The sequence below is a fragment of the Pan paniscus genome, chromosome 16, assembly GCF_029289425.2.
Source record: "Pan paniscus chromosome 16, NHGRI_mPanPan1-v2.0_pri, whole genome shotgun sequence".
Lineage (NCBI taxonomy): Eukaryota > Metazoa > Chordata > Mammalia > Primates > Hominidae > Pan > Pan paniscus.
Window position 1 is genome coordinate 57,406,065 of NC_073265.2, and position 19,706 is coordinate 57,425,770.

The window sequence follows — 19,706 nt, forward strand, 5'->3', positions numbered from 1 at the left end:
TGCATTAAGTTCCATGTCTTAATATTCCCACCCTTTCCCTTTGGTTTCTAGTGTCTGCTCTGTCATCAAGCAGTTGCCTAATCATGAGCAGATTGCATAATCTTTTTGTGCCTCAGTTTCATCAGCCCTTCACTTAGAAAAATACCTATCCTACCTGTGTCTTAATAGGCCTTGTGCAAAGTTTAAATGAAGTAGGCAGTGTATGTTAAGAATGCTTTGAAAAATGTGTGTAGCTATAAAATACAAGATGGCAGCAATTATTTTTCCTTTTACTTCTTTTCAAGTCTCTTGATCTTCCTCTTGATCCCAGCGCCAAATAGAAACTGATCCTTCTCATTTAGATCTCCTTCCTACCCTTCGTGAACCTCAGCTGTCTTTTCTTTCTCTTACCCAACCATGTACCCTTCACTTAGTCTTAGCTTGTTGATTAACTGTTTTTTTTTGGTTTTGGCTTTTTTTTTTTTTTTTTTTTTGTCCCCTTCTACCTCTGTCATCTCTGGGTAGTCTGTCTGCTGGTAATGGATATTCATCTGTTCATTTGCCAAACCAGCAGCTTCTGTTTGAAAACCTTCTTTAATATTCCCTTTGCTTGTTGTGATAATGGCCCAAGTATAATCTTTTCAAGAGCTACTTGAAGGCATAGAGAAAGGTTAAAAGGTATAAATTAGGAAGCCCATCTCATTTGTCATTTAAAAAAAAAATAGATACTATTTTAGATATATCTGTTACCTACTAAATATGGTTTATAGCTTTGACATCTTATTGTCTTTGGCTTATACTTAGTCTTAACAGTATTCTTTCATGTAAGTGCCTTAAATTCATTAGCTTCAAGTATAGGTAATATTAAATCCAAGACAGACCTGGGTTTAAATTCTAGGTTTGTTACTTGAAAATTGCAAAATTAGGGCAAGTTCTTTTACTTCTCTGTACTTCAGTATCCTCATCCATAAAAACAGGTTTATGATCATCTCAGCAGCTTTTTGGTCAGGATTAAATGAATTACTGTTCATGAAAACACCTAAGACTGCTTGACACACAGTAGGTGTTTTAAGAAGTGTTAGTTTTCTTTCCCTATCATGGTGAGATTAAAATAGATGTACTATTTACTTACATATGTTGTTTGTTTTCTACATCTTTTTTTTTTTTTCCAGAACTATTCCATGGCAGTATATCTTGTAAAACAGTTGTCCTCAACAGTTCTTCTTCAGAGGTTACGAGCAAAGGGAATAAGGAATCCGGATCATTCTAGAGCTTTAAGTACGTATGATAAACTTATTTCACTTATTCAGCTAACTATTTTGTTAAAGGTTAGAGTAGTATTTTCTCAACTCCAGAAATTTTAGAATTTGTTTATTCACTGGAGCCTGTTGTGTAGAGGATTAAAAACACTGAGAACCTTCTGAACTTGTAAAACAAGACCTTAGAGTAGTTCTGATATCTTTGTCATGAGCTATATTTTATAATCTATATTTTACTAATCTTAAAATTAACTTTGTGAAGTCAGTGCACGAACATGGAAGAATATTATTCTACAACTTCATAAAATCAATGTTTAAGGAATTCTGGGAAATGGGAAGGGCATCTTGGCATAAATTTCAAGAAAGTTATTTTAGATTGGTGGTTTATCCAGGAAAAATGTACAGAATTATATCATGGCCTCACCCCTGCATTTACAAAGTGAAGAGAGCCAGTGGGGTGGTAGAAATAATAATTCTGCCATTAATCAATTATATGACTGTGGACAAGTAATGCTGCTCCTGAGTTTCATCTTCCTCATCTGTAACAAGAAGTTTATGCCATCTGATTTCTAATGCTTCTGCGAAGTCTGGGTTCATACGTGTGAATTACTGGATGGTTTGTTTTGATACGTTGAATTTGAGATTCAAGGTCTTCAAATGGGGCTGTGCTGACCTCTGTTTTTAAGGGTTAAGGTCAGAGGGTTTGGCCTTTCCAAAGAGGTGAACTAAGTTCTTTGTTTATTCTTTTATTTGTGAGAGGCGGGGGCTGAGTGGATTTAGGAGTGAGGGCTGGGGACTTAGAAACAAAACTTTTATAGGCAGGTGTTAGATAGCCATCCTTTAAGGACTTTTGATGTGAACTGATTAATGAAGCCCATTATCAGATTTGTACTTAGGAACACTCTGGTGGAAAGAACTAAGATAATAGCAGCTTTCCTTTTGTAGCATAGCTATTACCCCTTTCTGTAACTTTTTCTGTGGCAGAGTAAAAGATCCCACTACCCCCGAATATCAATATACCCTTAATAGTTCATTGAAGAATTTTTCTGTATTAAAATGGTCCTTTAAAAATGCAGCTAATCCTGAATCAATGGGAGCACACTTTGGCTAATGCCTCTGTAGGCATGCATTGACAGATGATGGAGACCTAGAAGGACAGCACTGATTTGGGATCTGCGGGAGTGGTGGCACCATTTGGCAGGGATAAGAAGATGGTAGGGATCCTGAAAGAAAAGACAGACATCTGCCTTGAAGGAGAGTATAAGATAACTTGTCTTCTATCACAGTCTTGCTGAAGTTATTCCTGGTCATTCTACTGAGAATCTTCATATTTGCCTCACAATACTAGAATCTCAGCCAGTCAGAAAGCAAAGAATTATGTGAGCCTGTATGGAAGAGGGAATACCAAGAAATAAGGCAGATAAAGTTATTTTATTTAATAGTAACAGCAACAACAACAATAAGGCCAACTGTCTTTGCTCAAGCTGTTAACTTTTCTCCGCTTGTAGCTATAGCACCACCTGGAGGGAGAGTGGGAACGTGAGTCTGGAATTGAATTATTTTCTCCGAGAAACCACTATTAGCTACCATTGAGCAGCAAAAACTGTTTAATTCAAAAGCTATTTCTACTCTGATATACTGATGGATGTGGAGAATAATTGTACACTGGATGAGATTTTTGTGGAAATTGATACCTTACCTTACTTATTGGCCAGGGAAGCCAATGGAAGATTAATTTGGATCCCACCAGTAAGAAATTTGTTGTAATTTACTAAAAAACAGGTTATCTACCTTTACTTGTATGCTGCCTGTAAAAAAAAAAAAAAAAAAAAAAAACTTTCCCAACAAATTATGTAATTAAAAATCTGTTTACAATAACTTGACAAAAGGAAATGTCAGGTATTTTAAAAGAGTCAAATCACTTACAAATATGTTCTTTGTAAGTCATTCTTAATAAAATAAGTACTTCTAGCAAAGTTTTAGTAGTCAAGCCAGACACTCTTATGTTCTTGAAAGAATAAAGTTGGTATTATTTAGACTTTTCACAGAGAACTCCATTCTCTGAATCATTTGATTTAGTAGGATTTTGTCTTGCAGTTTCTACCTTTGTGTAGAGTTGTCCCCTCACAACTATGAAAAACAGTCTTTTACCAACTCTTAATCAAGTTTCTTTCTCCTTTTCCTTCTCCCTTCAGCAGTTATTTCAAGCCTTAGCCATAATCTAATCAAACACTATCCCCCTCTCTCAGCACTCTGCCAATGCACGAAAATTGGGGCTACAAGACATGAATTACCTAAACCACCCATTTCTTCCTTAATCTCAGTGCCACTATAATTACTTTTTTAGCTTATCTACATTTGTGCCCAGTCCTCGCTTTATTTCGTTCAGTGTCAAGAGGAAATGTCCCTTTCCCTGCTCCAAGTTAATCTTTTATTCATTTATTCTTTTCATTCAAGAAATTGTGTTAAGAGTCTACTGTGTTCCAGGAACAGGAGAATATAACATTAAACAAGACACATACCATCTCTGCATCCCCCAGAAGTTTGCAGTCTGGTAAGAAAGACAGGCATTAAATAATTGCACAAGTCATTAATGAGTTAAAGTTTTGACATGTGCCTTGAAGAAGATAGACAGGGAACTCTGTAGAGGTACAATAGGGGAACATAGTCCTCTCTGATATTGTGATACTTAAGGCAAGATTATAAGTATGAGGAGAAGTTAAGCTCCAAGATGGGAACAGAGTATGCCAGGAGAAAAGGCCAGTGCAGCTGGAATAGAGAGAGCCAAGAAGGGCTGGGTGCAGTGGCTCACCCTTGTAATCCCAGCCCTTTGGAAGGCCGAGGCGGGTAGATCACTTGAGTGAGGTCAGGAGTTCCAGACCAGCCTGACCAACATGGTGAAACCCTGTCTCTACTAAAAATACAAAAAAATTATCCTGGCATGGTGGCATGTGCCTGTAGTCCCAGCTACTCGGAAGGCTGAGGCACGAGAATCGCTTGAACCCGGGAGGCAGAAGTTGCAGTGAGCTGAGATCGCACCACTGCACTCCAGCTTGGGCAACAGAGAGAGACACTGTCTTAAAAAAAAAAAAAAAAAAAAAAAAAAAGAGAGAGAGCGCCAAGAAGGAGGGTGACCAGAGAGTTGGACAGGTATAAGTTGACATAGACGATATGAAGATAGATGATAGAAAACCATTAAAAGATTTTTAAGCAGAGGAGTAAATGACACGATTACATTTAGACAATCTGATTCTCACTTTGAAGACGAATCAAAGGAAGGCAAGGCTAATGCAGTGAGGCCAGTTGAGAACCTGTTTGTAATAGTATACGTAAGAGATGATAATGTCTTGAACTAAGGTGATAGTGGTAGATAGAAGTTGACAGTTTTGAGAAGCATTGAAATGGCATTGACTGTGTGTGTGGAGTGATGAGTCCAAGGAGGAGTGCTAAGCTTCTTACTCAAGCACTAGGTAACATGGTAATGCCATTTACTGAAACAGAAAACTGTGTTGAAAAGATCAGATTGCAGGGGGGAGATCAGAGTGGACTGTTAGACTTGTGGTGTTTGAGATGGGATGAGACATCCAGGTAGAGATGCTTGGTAACAGTATTATGAGACCTGGCTCCCTCATATATCTGCTCTTTATCCTGTGTTTTCAGTTCCTCCCTGTCTGCAGGCTTTTTCTGTCACTCTGTGCTGTCAAGACTCTTTTACCTTTTAAAAAATAGGAAAACAAGCTCCTCTATGGATAGAGCTCTGTGTTCCTCCCATTGTTCTCATCCTAATTTTTGTGAGAGTAGTCTACACTTGCTCTTTTTACCTCCTCACTGCATCTCATTATGGTCTTTAACCCTCTATCATTCCACTGAAATTGCTCTTTCAGATGTCACAAATGATGATCTGATTGCTAAATTTAAAGTGTATATTTTCAGTTTTCATCCTGAATACTTCTGCTGCATTTGATATGAACCACTTTCTCCTTGAAATTCTCTCCTTTCTTCTCTGACCATATCTTCTCAATCACCTGCCTTCAATGGATTCTCTTAAGGGAAGCATTCTAAATGTGGCTGTTCCTTGGAGTTTTATCTTGGGCGCACTTTTCTACACACCCTTATGGTTTAAAACTAACACCCACCCCAAAATACATGTCTTCATCTCAGACCTCTCCCCTGCGTTTCAGACTTATATAGCTAACTACCTTCACCTAAGCATTTCACTGGTTCCTCAAATTCAAGTATTTAAAACTGAACTCAACAACTCCTGTCAAACTTACTCCCTAAATATTTCTCAAATGTGCCTTCTGTCTGTCATGCTGTCATTGCCCTTGTTTAAGCTCTCATATCCTGCTTTTATTTTAAAAACCATTCTTAGATAAAACATCCCTCTCCTTGACGCCTTTTTCTATCTCCTCTGGTAGCCTCCTAAGTGATTTATACAGATCTAAAATCTTAACCATTCTCATTCCCTTGCATTTCATGGCTTCTTAACACCAAGGGAATAAAAACTCCAAGTATGTTAGCATGACACATAAACTTTCCATCATGTGGCACCTGCTTATTACTTTCCAGGGTCGTCTGTATTTACTCTTCTTTTCATACTTCACATTCCATCCCAAAAATATGGAACTCTTTAGTCTTTCTTCAGTGCTTTAGTTTTGTGCTCTATGCCTCAAAACTCCCCTGCTGTCTTCTCTGCCTAATGTCGTTATCCTTTGTTTCACTTTTTTCCAGGAGGCATCCCAGAACCCCCAAAATAGATGAGTTGACTTTTGGTTAGCTTCCTGAACATACTCCATCAGAGTGCATTAGAGATGATCTCACTGAACATCTTTACCCTCTACTAGATTATGAGTTCTTTGGAGGAGGAATTTAATCTTATTTTTTTTCTTGAATTCCTATTGCTCAGCACAGTGCCACATACATAGTAGATCTGCATATTTTTGAAGTAAACTGATGAAAAGACAGCTACAGAAAAAAATCAGGTCTTGGTGCCTGTTTCTTTGCTTATAAAATGAAATATTGATCTTAATATGTTTGATTGTTTTCGGCCTTAAAATTTTAAAAGGCTGAATTAAAATAACCTGATATTAATGAAGGATAGAAATTATCTTGAAATAATAACAACCCCAGAACACCAGTAATAGAACAATCTGTGATAATGGAAGTGTTCTCTATCTGCACTGTCCCATATGGTAGCCACCAGCAACATGTGGCTATTGAGCACTTAAAATGTGGCTAGTTTAACTGATGAGCTGAATTTTTATTTAAATTTAAATACAGCGTCACGTGAGTAGTGGCTAACTCCTGTAGCTCATGACAACAGGGATTAAAAACAAGATTAATTCTGCTCCCCAAATCGACTTACTGGGTAAAACAAGATTAATTTTAAATGTGACTAGCTGTAACTTCATTATAGTCATATAATAAAATACTGTTAACACTGCAGATCACTGTAACAATGTGAAAACTTTAACTCCCAGAGAACTTCCCACATGTTGACTGATTACTGCAGGACAAATATTATATGTCTTATTTTTATTTTTTATTCCCTTGCTCACAAGTAACAAGTGCTTCTACTTTTACTTTATTTTTTCTTCATACTTTCTTATGATTAAATATAGCATAGTGCTTTTCCCCTCCGTTTTCTCTCTTTCTTTTGAGAAAGTTTTTTAAAGTATAATTTATAGGCAATAAAAATTCCTTTGACAGATGTATGCAATCATGAACCACTGCCACAATCAAAATATAGAACATCCTTTACCCCAGAAAGTTCATCTGTGGCCTTTTGCATTCCATCCCATCCTTTTACCATTGATGTGATTTCTGCTCTGTAGTTTTGTCTTTTCCAGAATGTCAGGTAAATGCAATCCTACAATATGTAGCCTTTTGCGTCTGGCTTCTTTCACTTAGTATAATGCTTTTGGAGTTCATCCATGTAGTTTGTTCTTTATTGCTGAGTAGTATTTCATTTATGTACTATAATTCATCCATTTGATAAATGATGGACATTTATCCATCTGATAAATTGATGGACATTTGGATTATTTCCAGTTTTGCAGCAATATGAATAAAGCTGCTGTAAACATTTACATTTTGCATATGGATACCTCAGTTTTGTAGACATATGTTTTCATTTCTCTTGGGTAAATACCTAGGAGTGGGATTGCTGGGTCATATGATAAGTATATATGGAAAACAGTTTGGCAATTTCTTTTAAAGTAAATATACCATTTTTGCATTCCCACTAACAATGTGTGAGATTTCAAGTGGCTCCACATCCTTACCAGCATATGGTATCATCAGGCTGCTTTATTGTAGCCATCGTGATTGGTATGTAGTGGTATTTCATTGTGCATTTTTCTGATGTCTAAGGATGTTAAGCATCTTCTCAGGTGCTTATTTGCCATTCTTATAGCTTTGATGAAGTATCTGCCAAATCTTTTGCCCATTTTTTAATGTCATGCTTTTGATATATTATGAAATCTTTGCCTAAATGAAAGTCGCAAACACTCTCTTCTATTTTTCTTCTAGAAATTTTATTGTTTGAGCTCTTAGATCTAGGTCTGTGATTCATTTTGAGTTAATTTTTGTATATGGTGCAAGGTGAGAGTATAGAGATTCATTTTTTCCCCCACATAGATATCGAAATATTCCAACAGCATTTGTTGAAAAGACTATCTTTCCTTCCATTTCATTACCTTGGCACCTTTATCAAAAACCAATTGACCATAGATGTATAAATCTATTTCCGGACGTTATTCTTTTCCATTGACCTGTATGTCTATCCTTATGCCAAATGAGTCTTAATTACCGTAGCTTGATAGTAAGTCTTGAAATCAGTTAGAATTCTCCAACTTTGTTTTTCTTTTTCAGAATTGTTTTGAATATTGTTAAGTCCAGTAGGTGAAACAATACATGGTGACCAAACAGAATTTATTTCTGTAATACGAAGTTGGTTTCAGCATTCAAATGCTGAAATATAATTCACCTTCTCAACAAACTAAAAATGAAAAATCATATGATCATCTCCAGAGATGCAGAAAAAGCACTTGGCCAAATTCAACATCCATTCATGATAAAACTGTCAGCAAAATCGAGAAGGGAGCTGCCTCAGTGTAATAAAGAGTATTTACAAAAAGTCTACACTACAGCTGATATCATCACTAATGGTCTAAAACTTGAATGCTTCACTCCTAAGATTGAGAACAAGGCAAGGATATCTGCCCCTAGCGTTGCCCTAGAGATCCTAGACAGCACAATAAGACAAGGAAAAGTTTTAAAAAAGAAACCAACACACAGGTTAGAAATGAAGAAATAATTATAGTCTTTATTTACAAATGACCTTATGGTCTGCATAGAAAAAGATCCCAAAGAATCTCAAAAAGCTACTAGAAATACTATGTGAGTTTAGCAGAGTTAGAGAATGCATGGTCAATATACAAAAACAAATTGTATTTCTGTTAGTAATGAACAATTGGAAATTGAAATTCAAAAAAGATTTTACAGTAACATCCAAAAATATGAAACACGTGGGGATACATCACACAAACTATGTGCAAGATTTGTATGCCAAAAACTACAAAGCATGGTTGAGAAAAACTGAAAGAAGACCTGCATAAACGGAGAGATATATCTTGCTAAGAGATTGAAAGATTCTATTGTTGTATGTCAGTTCTCCAAATTAATCTGTAGAATTAATCCAGTCTAATCAAGATCCCGGTAGGACTTTAAAAAATATCTTTACAAGAATAAAAGGACTAGGATTGGGTCTGTAATGGCAAAAGAGAAGGCATAGGTTTTTTTTTTTTTAATAGAAATTGGCAAACATTCTAAAATAATTTCAGAAAATTCTCCCACCTCTGAGAGAAAGTGAATATATAAATCGTGTTTTATTTTAAGTAACAATAGCTAATATTTATTGAGAATAATATTAGGCTATTTTAAAACTTTTTTTGTTGCCAGCATGGTGGCTATGCCCATATTCCCAACACTTTGGGAGGCCAAAGTGGGCAGATCACCTGAGGTTGGGAGTTTGAGACCAGCCTGGCCAATATGGTGAAACCCTGTCTCTGCTAAATACAAAAATTAGCTGAGCCATGGTGGTGCACATCTCTAATCCCAGCTACTTGGGAGGCTGAGGCAGAAGAATCACTTGAACCTGGGATGCAGAGGCTGCAGTGAACCAAGATCTCACCACTGCACTCCAGCCTGGGCGACAGAGTGAGACTCTGTCTCAAAAAAAATTTTTTTTCCTTGTCGTTGTTGAGACAGGATCTCACTCTGTCACCCAGGCTGGAGTGCAATGGCAGCAATTTCAGCTCACTGCAACCTCTGCCTCCCAGGCTCAAGTGTATTTTGAAACTTTTTATGCATATTAACTCAATCCTTAAAACAGTTCTGTGAGGTACTATTATTGTTCCCATTTACCAGATGATGTAACAGGCATAGAGAGGTTAAGTGATTTAACTGAGACTAAATTCTAAGCTAGGCTATCCCTAGGTCCTATGCTCTTAACCACTACTTTATGTTGCCTCTCTTATTTCAATTTATTTTCTAAGCACTAAACACTGAGCTTTGTTTTGTATAAGGTTGATACTATGATCTATAGTATTGCTTCATTTAAGTGGAAATTTAAATATGCAAAGTTCAAGGTCAGTTACTATGCCCATTGCTTGCTATGTCTATAAAGGGTGCTGGTGGGATGGTTGGTGAAGGCATGTAGAGTGGTTATTAGTCAGGGTTCTCCGGAGAAACTCTAGGAGGGGAAGGAGAGGGAGAGAGGAAAAGGAGAGAGAGAGATGAGAGAGAGTGAGTTAAGAGGAGATGTATTAGGGGAATTGGCTCACATGACTATGAAGGCTGAGAATGCCCACAATAGATAGGCCATCAGCAAGCTGGAGAACCAGCGAAGCCAGTAATGTGACTATTGAGGTCCAAGGGCCACAGATCCAGGAAGCCAACTCTCAATCTAAGGCCAAAGGCCTAAGAGGGGTGAGGAAAAGGGCTGATATGGTGGTACAAATCCCAGAGTCCCAAGCCCAGAGAACCTGGAATTCTTTCCTTTTAAAGATGGGGTCTTACTGTGTTGCCCAGACTGGTCTCAAACTCCTGGCCTCAAGCAATCCTCCTACCTCAGGCTCCCAAGTAGCTGGGATCACAGAAGTCCAAAGGCAGGAGAAGAAGGGTATCCCAGCTCAAGGAAAAAGAGAAAGTGAATTTATTTTCCTTTCCTCTGCTTTTTTGTTCTTTCCATGCCCTCCAGCTGATTTGATGGTGTCCGCCAAGATTGAGGGCAGATCTTCCTCACTCATCCACAGACTGACACACCGGTCTCCTTTGGAAACACACTCGCAGACACTTTCAGAAATTATGCCTTGCCAGCTATGTAGGTAGCCCTTCGTTTAGTTAGTTTAGTTGACACCTAAAATTAGCCAACACAGTGAGTAATCACATTAGAATTCTATTTGCATGTTTATTTCATATGGCAATTATTTGTTGCCTTTAACAAAGATACTACTTTTTAAAATCATATTTATAAGAAAGGATTGACTAAGATTTGGTGTATTATGACAAAGGCATACTTTTTGTAATTTATATATGGTATTCATTAGCATAGTGTTGTAACTATATTTTCCAAACTAAAAACCAGAAGTTGTATGCCTTTTTTGTGTGTCAGGAGACAGCCTGTGAAATATATTAAGACTTTGAAAATTTGGAATTTCCAGGCCATGAAATGACTTTTTAGTCTGGCATTAGAATCATATCTGGAGCTTTTAAAAAACTGCCAATTGGTGTCCCTCTTTTCATTCTGATTCAGGAAGCTCTATAGGTAGGTCTGATGTGCACCTTACTTGAGATCCACTAATTTATGGAAATAGTTGGATAGGATCTCCAGGATTTGGACCATCTAAAAAAAATCCAGACTAAAATCCAGGGGACTGTGTTTAATAAAGGTAGGATTTCTCATAAATGGTTATCAGAACAGTAGACTCTGAAACTGTAACTTACCCGAGTACTTCTCCCTCTCTTCGTTTTCTTTTCTATATGGTGTCTTATCTGGTCACACTTAGTTGTACCACAGCTCAGATCTTCTGTTGACTGTGTATACAGCTACCCAACTTACGGCCCCTTTGTACAATATAGACTTTAAAGTTATTATGGGACAGTTTCTAAAATTGTTGGAATATTACATATATGTATTTCCTGTCTCACCCCCTATAATGTTTTTTCTTGTTACTGTTATTGAAGTTTTCAGAGGTAACAGCTAAGGTTTCCAGATGAGAATTATAAAGAGTCTTTTATATCAGACTGAAAGAGAATGAAAGAACAGCCTTGGAAAAGTAAAATTACTAGTGTCTCCTCCCTTAAGAACCATAAGAAGTTTGAAGTGAAAAGACTTAAAGATTATCTAGTGTGGGTTCCAATTTTACTACAAGTAAAATTAAGCTGAGAAAGGAGGATTGACTTGCCTAAGAGGGCACAAGTATTTTAGAGAGAAATAGATTAAAATTCAAATAATTGTATAGTTAAAAAAAAGAAATAGGACTCTTTTCATAATTTAAAGTTTGAATTAAGCTGTTTTACAGTAAATATTTTTATTTTCTGAGCTTTCAAAAATGTATAAATGTTATTATTAATGTCCTCGAAAATAGAAGAGCCCAAATAATATTAGTCATAGTTTAAAAGAAAGAAAACCTTGATCCAATATCTTAGAGTTATAAAAGAAAAAGGGTCTACCATTAGTTGAATATGTCAACATATTAGAGAAATTTCTCTCATATTGCTGCAGGTTTTTGTCCCCTAAGTGAGAAACAGGAAATTTATAGGAAACATAGTCATTCTACAGATAAACAATTGTTTTCCATCCTTTGCTTATAGAATTAAAAGCCATATGGTTGTTTTTATCTTTCCATTCAATTGATTGGGAAATAATTGAACAGATTTGTTTAAGCTTTTTATTCTTTATAGTAATGCTCCAGTAATGTATCTTTAATAAACTTACTCTGTTTGCTTTTTTTCTTCTTCTTCAATGAATATCAGTTAAAGAGAAGTTGACTGCGGATCCAGACAGTGAAATAGCTACAACCAGCCTAAGGGTTTCTCTACTATGTCCAGTAAGTGTTAACTACTACTTGCTTTCCAGAAAGTTTAACATACATTTTCTCTTTTTATTAAGTATTTTTACTATTTGAGAAATTCTGTTTGCTTCTAAAATATGTCCACCATTGTTACAGTTTATGAAAAGTGGAAAGACATCTAGGCATTGCATTTGGAATCTAAACAAGTCTTTAAAAATGATCTACTCTTAGTAAGACATATCTAAATATGGCCTGTGATTAATGACCATCTCTCAGGCTCAAGTGTAAAATCTCAAAATAAGAAATGTTTATTGTCTCAGTGTATTTATAAAAATTTTACATTATTTATTTTTTTATTGTTATTTTTTTGAGATGGAGTTTCGCTCTTGTTGCCCAGGCTGGAGTGCAATGGTGCCATCTCGGCTCACCACAACCTCTGCCTCCCGGGTTCAGGCGATTCTCCTGCCTCAGCCTCCTGAGTAGCTGGGATTATAGGCATGCACCACCACACCTGGCTAATTTTGTATTTTTAGTAGAGATGGGGTTTCTCCATGTTGGTCAGGCTGGTCTCGAACTCCTGGCCTCAGGTGATCCACCTGCCTTGGACTCCCAAAGTGCTGGGACTATAGGTGTGACCCACCACGCCTGGCCAAAAATTTTACTTAAGATAGTACCTTTCTGAGTAAAAATCTAGCCATGATTACCCACACGTCTCATTTAACCATTTTGCTAACAATGACCACATTATAACAATTCACCAATTAAAAACTTCTGTTCAGCCTAAATGCTGAATTTGTTATACATATAAAAAAACCTTGAGATATTTTAAGCCAGAAAATGAGGTCAGAATCAATCATTTTCATGAAATAAATATATGGTCCCAAGACTTAGCCAAATTATTAAACCTGTAAGGGAAAAGGTCTCAAAAAAATGTTATACTAATCTGATGTTAGGCTCTTTGGTAGGGGTGGTGGTTGAATATGGCCATATGAAAATATGTGAAAAATTTAATAATTAATTACCTTGACATTTTGGTTACTTTTTGTTCTATAATTAATCAAACTAATCATATTTTAAATTGGGGAGAAAGAATGAAAGGACATGTCTGTTTCCTGATTTGTCTGATTGTTCAGACAGGCGTGATATTGAAAGCTTTTGATACTGAGATCCTATTAATCTCAGATGATGATGAAGTTACTGTATTCTTAAAGAAACAAAGAATTTAAATAGAAATTAAATGTTATTTGTAATTACAAATATTAGTCTTTTGTAATTTATGAAACTTCAAACATGAAAAAATTAGATCATGAATTAGTTTCTGTAATTTATAGAAAAAAATACAATGAAGTTAATTAAAATCATCAAATTGTATCATTGTGTATATATCTTTCTATTCCTGTAACGTTTATTTTTATTCCTTTTTATAATAAAGCCAGTTTTTTTCTTGTGAAAAATATTTTGACTCCAGGCTTTTTATATTAGTGTTAAAAATTCTTTAAGTAACCAGGTAAATGTTATAACAGCCTAGGTTGTAAAGGAGACTGGTGTGGGTTTTTGTGTGTGTGGTTTTTTTGGTTTTTTTTTCTTTTCATGCTTAGAAAAATGATTCACAGACTGGGGAAGTAGAGGGTGAGAAAAAGACACATTTTTTTTTTAAAGAAAAAGGTAAAAAGGTGTATATTTATTCTACCCTCTTTCTCCGAAACCCTGATTTATCCATTCCCCCATCTGTTGTTCTTTGCCGCCTCATTTTGTTGTAAAACACCAATTCAGAAAATACGTTTAGAAAAGTACATACACTTCATTTTCCATTTAAATCACTGGAAAAAGTATTGTTTTTCTGCAATCTCACTTAAAAGTGTTTATAGTTGTACTAATATATATGATGCTTTATGTTTAACACATATATGAAGCATTTATTCGTATCAATAAGCACAGCAATATAAATCTTTGAAGTTTTATTTGTGGAACTGTGTTTCAATTCTGTAGTGCAGGTGCTCATCTCTGTATTACTAGAAACTATTAATCACATTTTGCTCTTTGCACCTTTATTTATTTTCTTTTTTGAGACAGGGTTTCACTTTGTCACCCAGGTTGGAGTGCAGTGCTGCCATCTCAGGTCACTGCAGCCTCCACCTCCCAGGTTCATGCAATGCTCCTGCTTCAACCCCCCAAGTAGCTGGGACTACCGGCATGTGCCACCACACCCGGCTAATTTTTGCATTTTTTTGTAGAGACAAGGTCTTGATATGTTGCCCAGGCTGGTCATGGACTCCTGGCCTCAAGCAATCCTCCTGCCTTGGCCTCCCTTGGGATTACAGGCGTGAGCCACCACGCCTGGCCAGCAGTTCATTTTAAATTGACATCTGCTTTAAAAATTCAGATTATAAAACAAAACAACTATATATGTATATTGTGTGTGTGTGTGTGTGTGTATGTGTAAAATGTATAATTATAATACTTTCATGGGTTTCTATTTGGCTAAAGGGATAATCCCTTACAGTTATTCTGAAATAGTAAGATCATATATTTTAGGTATGTTTTTACTCAAAAATAAAATTTAATAATACCTATATATCAAATTTATGGGATAATAAAAGAGATTTGTTCTCTTTGAAATATGTAAATATGATGTCTTACTGTGCATTACAATTGCCCTTGTTGTGATGTACAGAGCTCAAAATAAATGAGTTTCTTTTGCTTCTGTGCCATTTAGCTAAAGGCAACAAAAATAATTAAAAATGTTTTTACTCTTTGGGAATTTTATGGTTCTGATTTATTAAAAATAGAGGTGGAGGAATCTTTGAAAAGCTGCTTTGTAAACCCAAATACAAATAACGTGGAATTGATAGAAGAAAAGAAGATAAACTCTGGAAATGTATTTATGAAATGTTTATTATTGTGAAAAAAACTTGTGAAATTATTCTTTTTGTTTTGTTTTGTTTTTGAGACAGAGTTTTGCTCTGTCACCCAGGCTGGAGTACAGTGGCCAGATCTTGGCTCACTGCAACCTCCACCTCCCAGGTTCAAGCGATTCCTCTGCCTCAGCCTCCCAAGTAGCTAGAACTACAGGTGCACGCCACCACGCCTGGCTAATTTTTTGTATTTTTAGTAGAGATGGGGTTTCACCATGTTGGCCAGGCTGGTCTCAAACTCCTGACCTCAGGTGATCTGCCTGCCTTAGCTTCCCAAAATGCTGGGATTACAGGTGTGAGCCACCACTCCCAGCCTTTTTAAAATTTTATTTTTTGAGACAGAGTCTTGTTCTGTTGCCCAGGCTGGAGTGCAGTGGTGCGATCTCAGCTCACTGCAACCTCCACTTCTTGGGTTCAAGCAGTTCTCCTGCCTCAACCTCCTGAGTAGCTGGTATTACAGGCGCCTGTCACCACGCCCGGCTAATTTTTGTATTTTCAGTGGAGATGAGGTTTCACCATGTTGGCTAGGCTAGTCTGGAACTCCTGACCTCAAGTGATCCGCTTGCCTCAGCCTCCCAAAGTGATGGGATTACAGGTGTGAGCCACTGTGCCCAGCTGAAATTATTTTTAATGTCACACTTTTTCCTTTCCTTTTGCAAGGAAAAAGCACGTTTTATTGACATTTTTAGGGCTTTTTAAAAATATAAGTTGGTTAAAACTTTTATCTAGAATGTTTTCTCTTGCAGCATCATCAGTTACTAATATAGATAGCACTATTATTGTAAAGTTAGTGGCATTAGAAAACACATTTGGGAGTTAAAGTGCTTATTTGCAAATAATGCAAACATAATTTGTGTCCTATAAAGGGAAAGGAAGAATTTGTAATCACAAGATGAAGACGTTCAAAGCTCAGCTTCTCTCTTGTTACCAAGTTAGAGAAAATCGATATCTGTTTTTCAGATAATTATTTAGAATTTAGTGATTTTTTTAAAAAAAATCAGGAATATGAGAATTATCACATAATAGTTATTTTATGATTCTAAGGCATTTGTGTGGCAGCTAATAATGCATTTGAAAGCGAGCTTTTGCTTTCACATACCCGTTTATGTCTGTCTTGTACCATTTCTGTGTCAGCGTTCCTTAAAAACTCTGTAGGTCACCTTGTCAGTATAGCTGAAGCTAAAGGCTTGAGAGTTGCTCTCTTGCCTAAAAGATATGAACTGACAGCTGGAGATCATGGGGTAAAGGTATGTGAGATGAAGGCCTTTGGAAAACAGCTGCTTTTCAGAGTATAAATTTCATGGCCTGTAGCTTGGATTCTGAAACAATCTTTATTTCTTATCATCTTATCTGTTGTTTTCATAAACGATCAGAAGTAGTCTGATAGTTCTACAGTTCGTAAACCTTGTGTACTATTACTGTATTTCTCTAGAATTTTTAGTCTGTGGTTTCTCTACTTAGTATTAAGGCAATAGCAAAAGTACCTTATAAAATAGGAATTTGTATTTCATAGATAAGCTAAGGTCTGACATAAGATATAAAAACGTAACTTGGCACCACCAACCAGATTGCTATTTGGAAAATGTTTCTGAACTAATGCAACATGGTATCTTGCCTAATGGTAATTTTTCTGTTATAATAACTACTTTGTTCTTTTGGCCTTTTTATCAGGTGCTTATGTAAATCAAATCATAAAAAATTGGCTGGGCAGGTCGCTCACACCTATAATGCCAGCACTTTGGGAGGCCAAGGTGTGCAGATCACTTGAGGCCAGGAGTTTGAGACCGGTGTGGCCAACATGGCGAACCCTGTCTCTACTAAAAATGCAAAAATTAGCCAGGCATGGTGGCACCTGCCTGTAATCCCAGCTACTTGGGAGGCTGAGACAGGAGAATTGCTTGCGAGACCTTTTCTCAAAAAATACAAAGATTAAAATTGAGTAGAAATGCAGTAAGGGAGTCTAATGAAGCTGTTTAATACTTTGTGAGCCCAGAGTAAAAGAATGACTACTAAGCTGAGGTTTGGGTGGGTCTCCTAGTGTACAAAGTGATTTAAAGCAAATATGTTTCTGTACTTTAATTAATACTACTGTTATTTATTGAAAAGTTACTATGTGTCAGGTACTGTGTAGTAATTGAATCCCCACAATCATATTGTGTAGATCCCATTTTTATCCCCATTTTACAAAACTGAGCCTCTGAGTGATTAAGTAAAATAACATTCAGAATTCACACAGTAGGTAGGTAGTGGGGCCAGGATTCATTCTAACACCAGAACTCATACTCAGGCTGCACTATAAATGACTGAGTATGACCTGCATACCTTCCATGAGTGGTGCCTCCTGGAATTGCCCATCATGCAGAACTGAAGCCTTATCAGTGCACAGGACTGTCTTACTGCTGTATATTTCCAAGTATGGGGACAAGGAAATTAGTCCAACCTGTTTCTAGTAGGAGGAGACACACATAAATAAATAATAATCAGTTTTGCATGCCTTAATGATACCTTTTGAGAAATGCACTATTAGGGGATTTTGTTGTTATTCAACAAAAGCATCATAGGTGTGCTTACACAAACCTAGATGGTATAGCTTACTATGTACCTTGGCCTATTGCTCCTAGGCTGCAAAACTGTACAGCATGTTACAAAACTGAATACTGTAGGCAGTTGTAACACAATGCTAAGTATTTGTGTACCTAAACATAGAAAAGGTACAGTAAAAAGTATAAAAGATGAAAAATGGTACACCTGTATGGGGCACTTACTATGAATGGAGCTTACGGGACTGGAAGTTACTCCAAATAAGTCAGTGAGTGGTGAGCAAATGTGAAGGTCTAGGACATCACTTTACATCACTGTAGACTTTATAAACACTGTACACTTTGGCTACAATAAATTTAAAATATTTTTCTTTCTTCAGTAATAAACCTTAGCTTACTGTAACTTTTTTTTTGAGACAGAGTCTCCCTCTGTCACCCAGGCCGGAGTGCACTGGTGTGATCTTGGCTCACGGTAACCTCTGCCTCCCAGGCTCAAGCGATTCTCCTGCCTCAGCCTCCCAAGTAGCTGGGATCCCAGACGTGTGCCACCATGCCTGGCTAATTTTTGTATTTTTAGTAGAGACGGAGTTGCGCCATGTTGGCCAGGCTGCTCTCAAACTCCTGATCTCAGGTGATTCTCCCTCCTCAGCCTCCCAAAGTGCTGGGATTACTGGTGTGAGCCACCACACCTGGCCACTGTAACTTTTTTATTTTATAAGCTTTTTATTTTTTTTTTAACTTTTGACTTTTGTAATAACAACACTTAGCTTAAAACACAAGCACATTGTACAGCTGTACAAAAATATTTTCTTTATATCCTTATTCTATAAGCTTTTTTCTATTTTTAACATTTTTTACTTTTATTTTCTACTTTTTAAACTTTTTTGTTAAAAACAAAGACACAAACACACATTAGCCTAGGCCTGCACAGGGTCCAGAGCATCAGTATCACTACTTTCCACCTCCACATCTTGTCCCACTGGAACGTCTTCAGTGGCAGTAACAGACGTGGAGCTGTTCTCTCTTATGGTAACAGTGCCTTCTTCTGGAATACCTCCTGAAGGACCTGCCTGAGGCTGTTTTACAGTTAACTTTTAAAATATATATAAGTAAAGGGAGTACACTCCAAAATAATGATAAAAAGTATAGTAAATACAGAAACCAGTAACATGGCTGTCTAATTTGAAGACCTCCATCGTATATGTGGTTCATTGTTGACCAAAATGTTATGTGGTGCTTGATTGTAATCATATGCAGGAGTGTAGAGTTGGGAGTACACAGAAGGGAGTTACCAGTTTTTACTCTAGGTCCCTCCAGGTTATACTTCTGATAATGTAAACTGGCATTGCTCTAGTCTCAATAAGTTTATAGCATGTTCAGTGTTCTATTTTTATTCATCATGGCTACATCTGGTTGAAGTAAGGAGGAAATAGTGTTAATTTAGAGAAAGTAAAAGAGGCCCAGAAAGGCTAAATGCCTTTCTTAGAGACACAGTAAATCATCGGTATCAAAGCAATTATTTTGGGCCCCAAATGACAGTTAATTTCCTGGTAGACTAGGAAATTGCACATTTCCCTGAAATTGATCTAAGTAAGCCAAGAATCTTTTCCTCATTTAACTCATATTCTTTTCAAGCCTTTATATTTTTCTTTCATATATATATTTTTCTTTTATATATTTTATATATATATAAAATACTTTAAGTTCTATGGTACATGTGCACAACGTGCAGGTATACATATGCCATATTGGTTTGCTGCACCCGTTAACTCATCATTTACATTAGGTATTTTTCCTAATGCTATCCCTCCCCCAGCCCCCCACCCCAAGACAGGCCCTGGTGTGTGATGTTCCCCACCCTGTGTCCAAGTGTTCTCATTGTTCAGTTCCCACCTATGAGTGAGAACATGTGATGTTTGGTTTTCTGTCCTTGTG

General features: G+C 36.7%; 1 protein-coding gene across 2 annotated transcripts in view; it reads left to right on the top strand.

Annotated features, from left to right (window-relative positions):
* Positions 1–19,706, top strand: part of PIAS1 (protein inhibitor of activated STAT 1) — a 134,325-nt gene that overhangs the window by 95,274 nt on the left and 19,345 nt on the right. For both annotated transcript variants that reach the window (XM_034939007.3, XM_034939008.3), the window contains exons 7-8: positions 1,152–1,257; positions 12,279–12,352. In XM_034939007.3, coding sequence (XP_034794898.1) covers positions 1,152–1,257; positions 12,279–12,352 — 180 coding nt within the window. The remainder of the gene's footprint in view (positions 1–1,151; positions 1,258–12,278; positions 12,353–19,706) is intronic.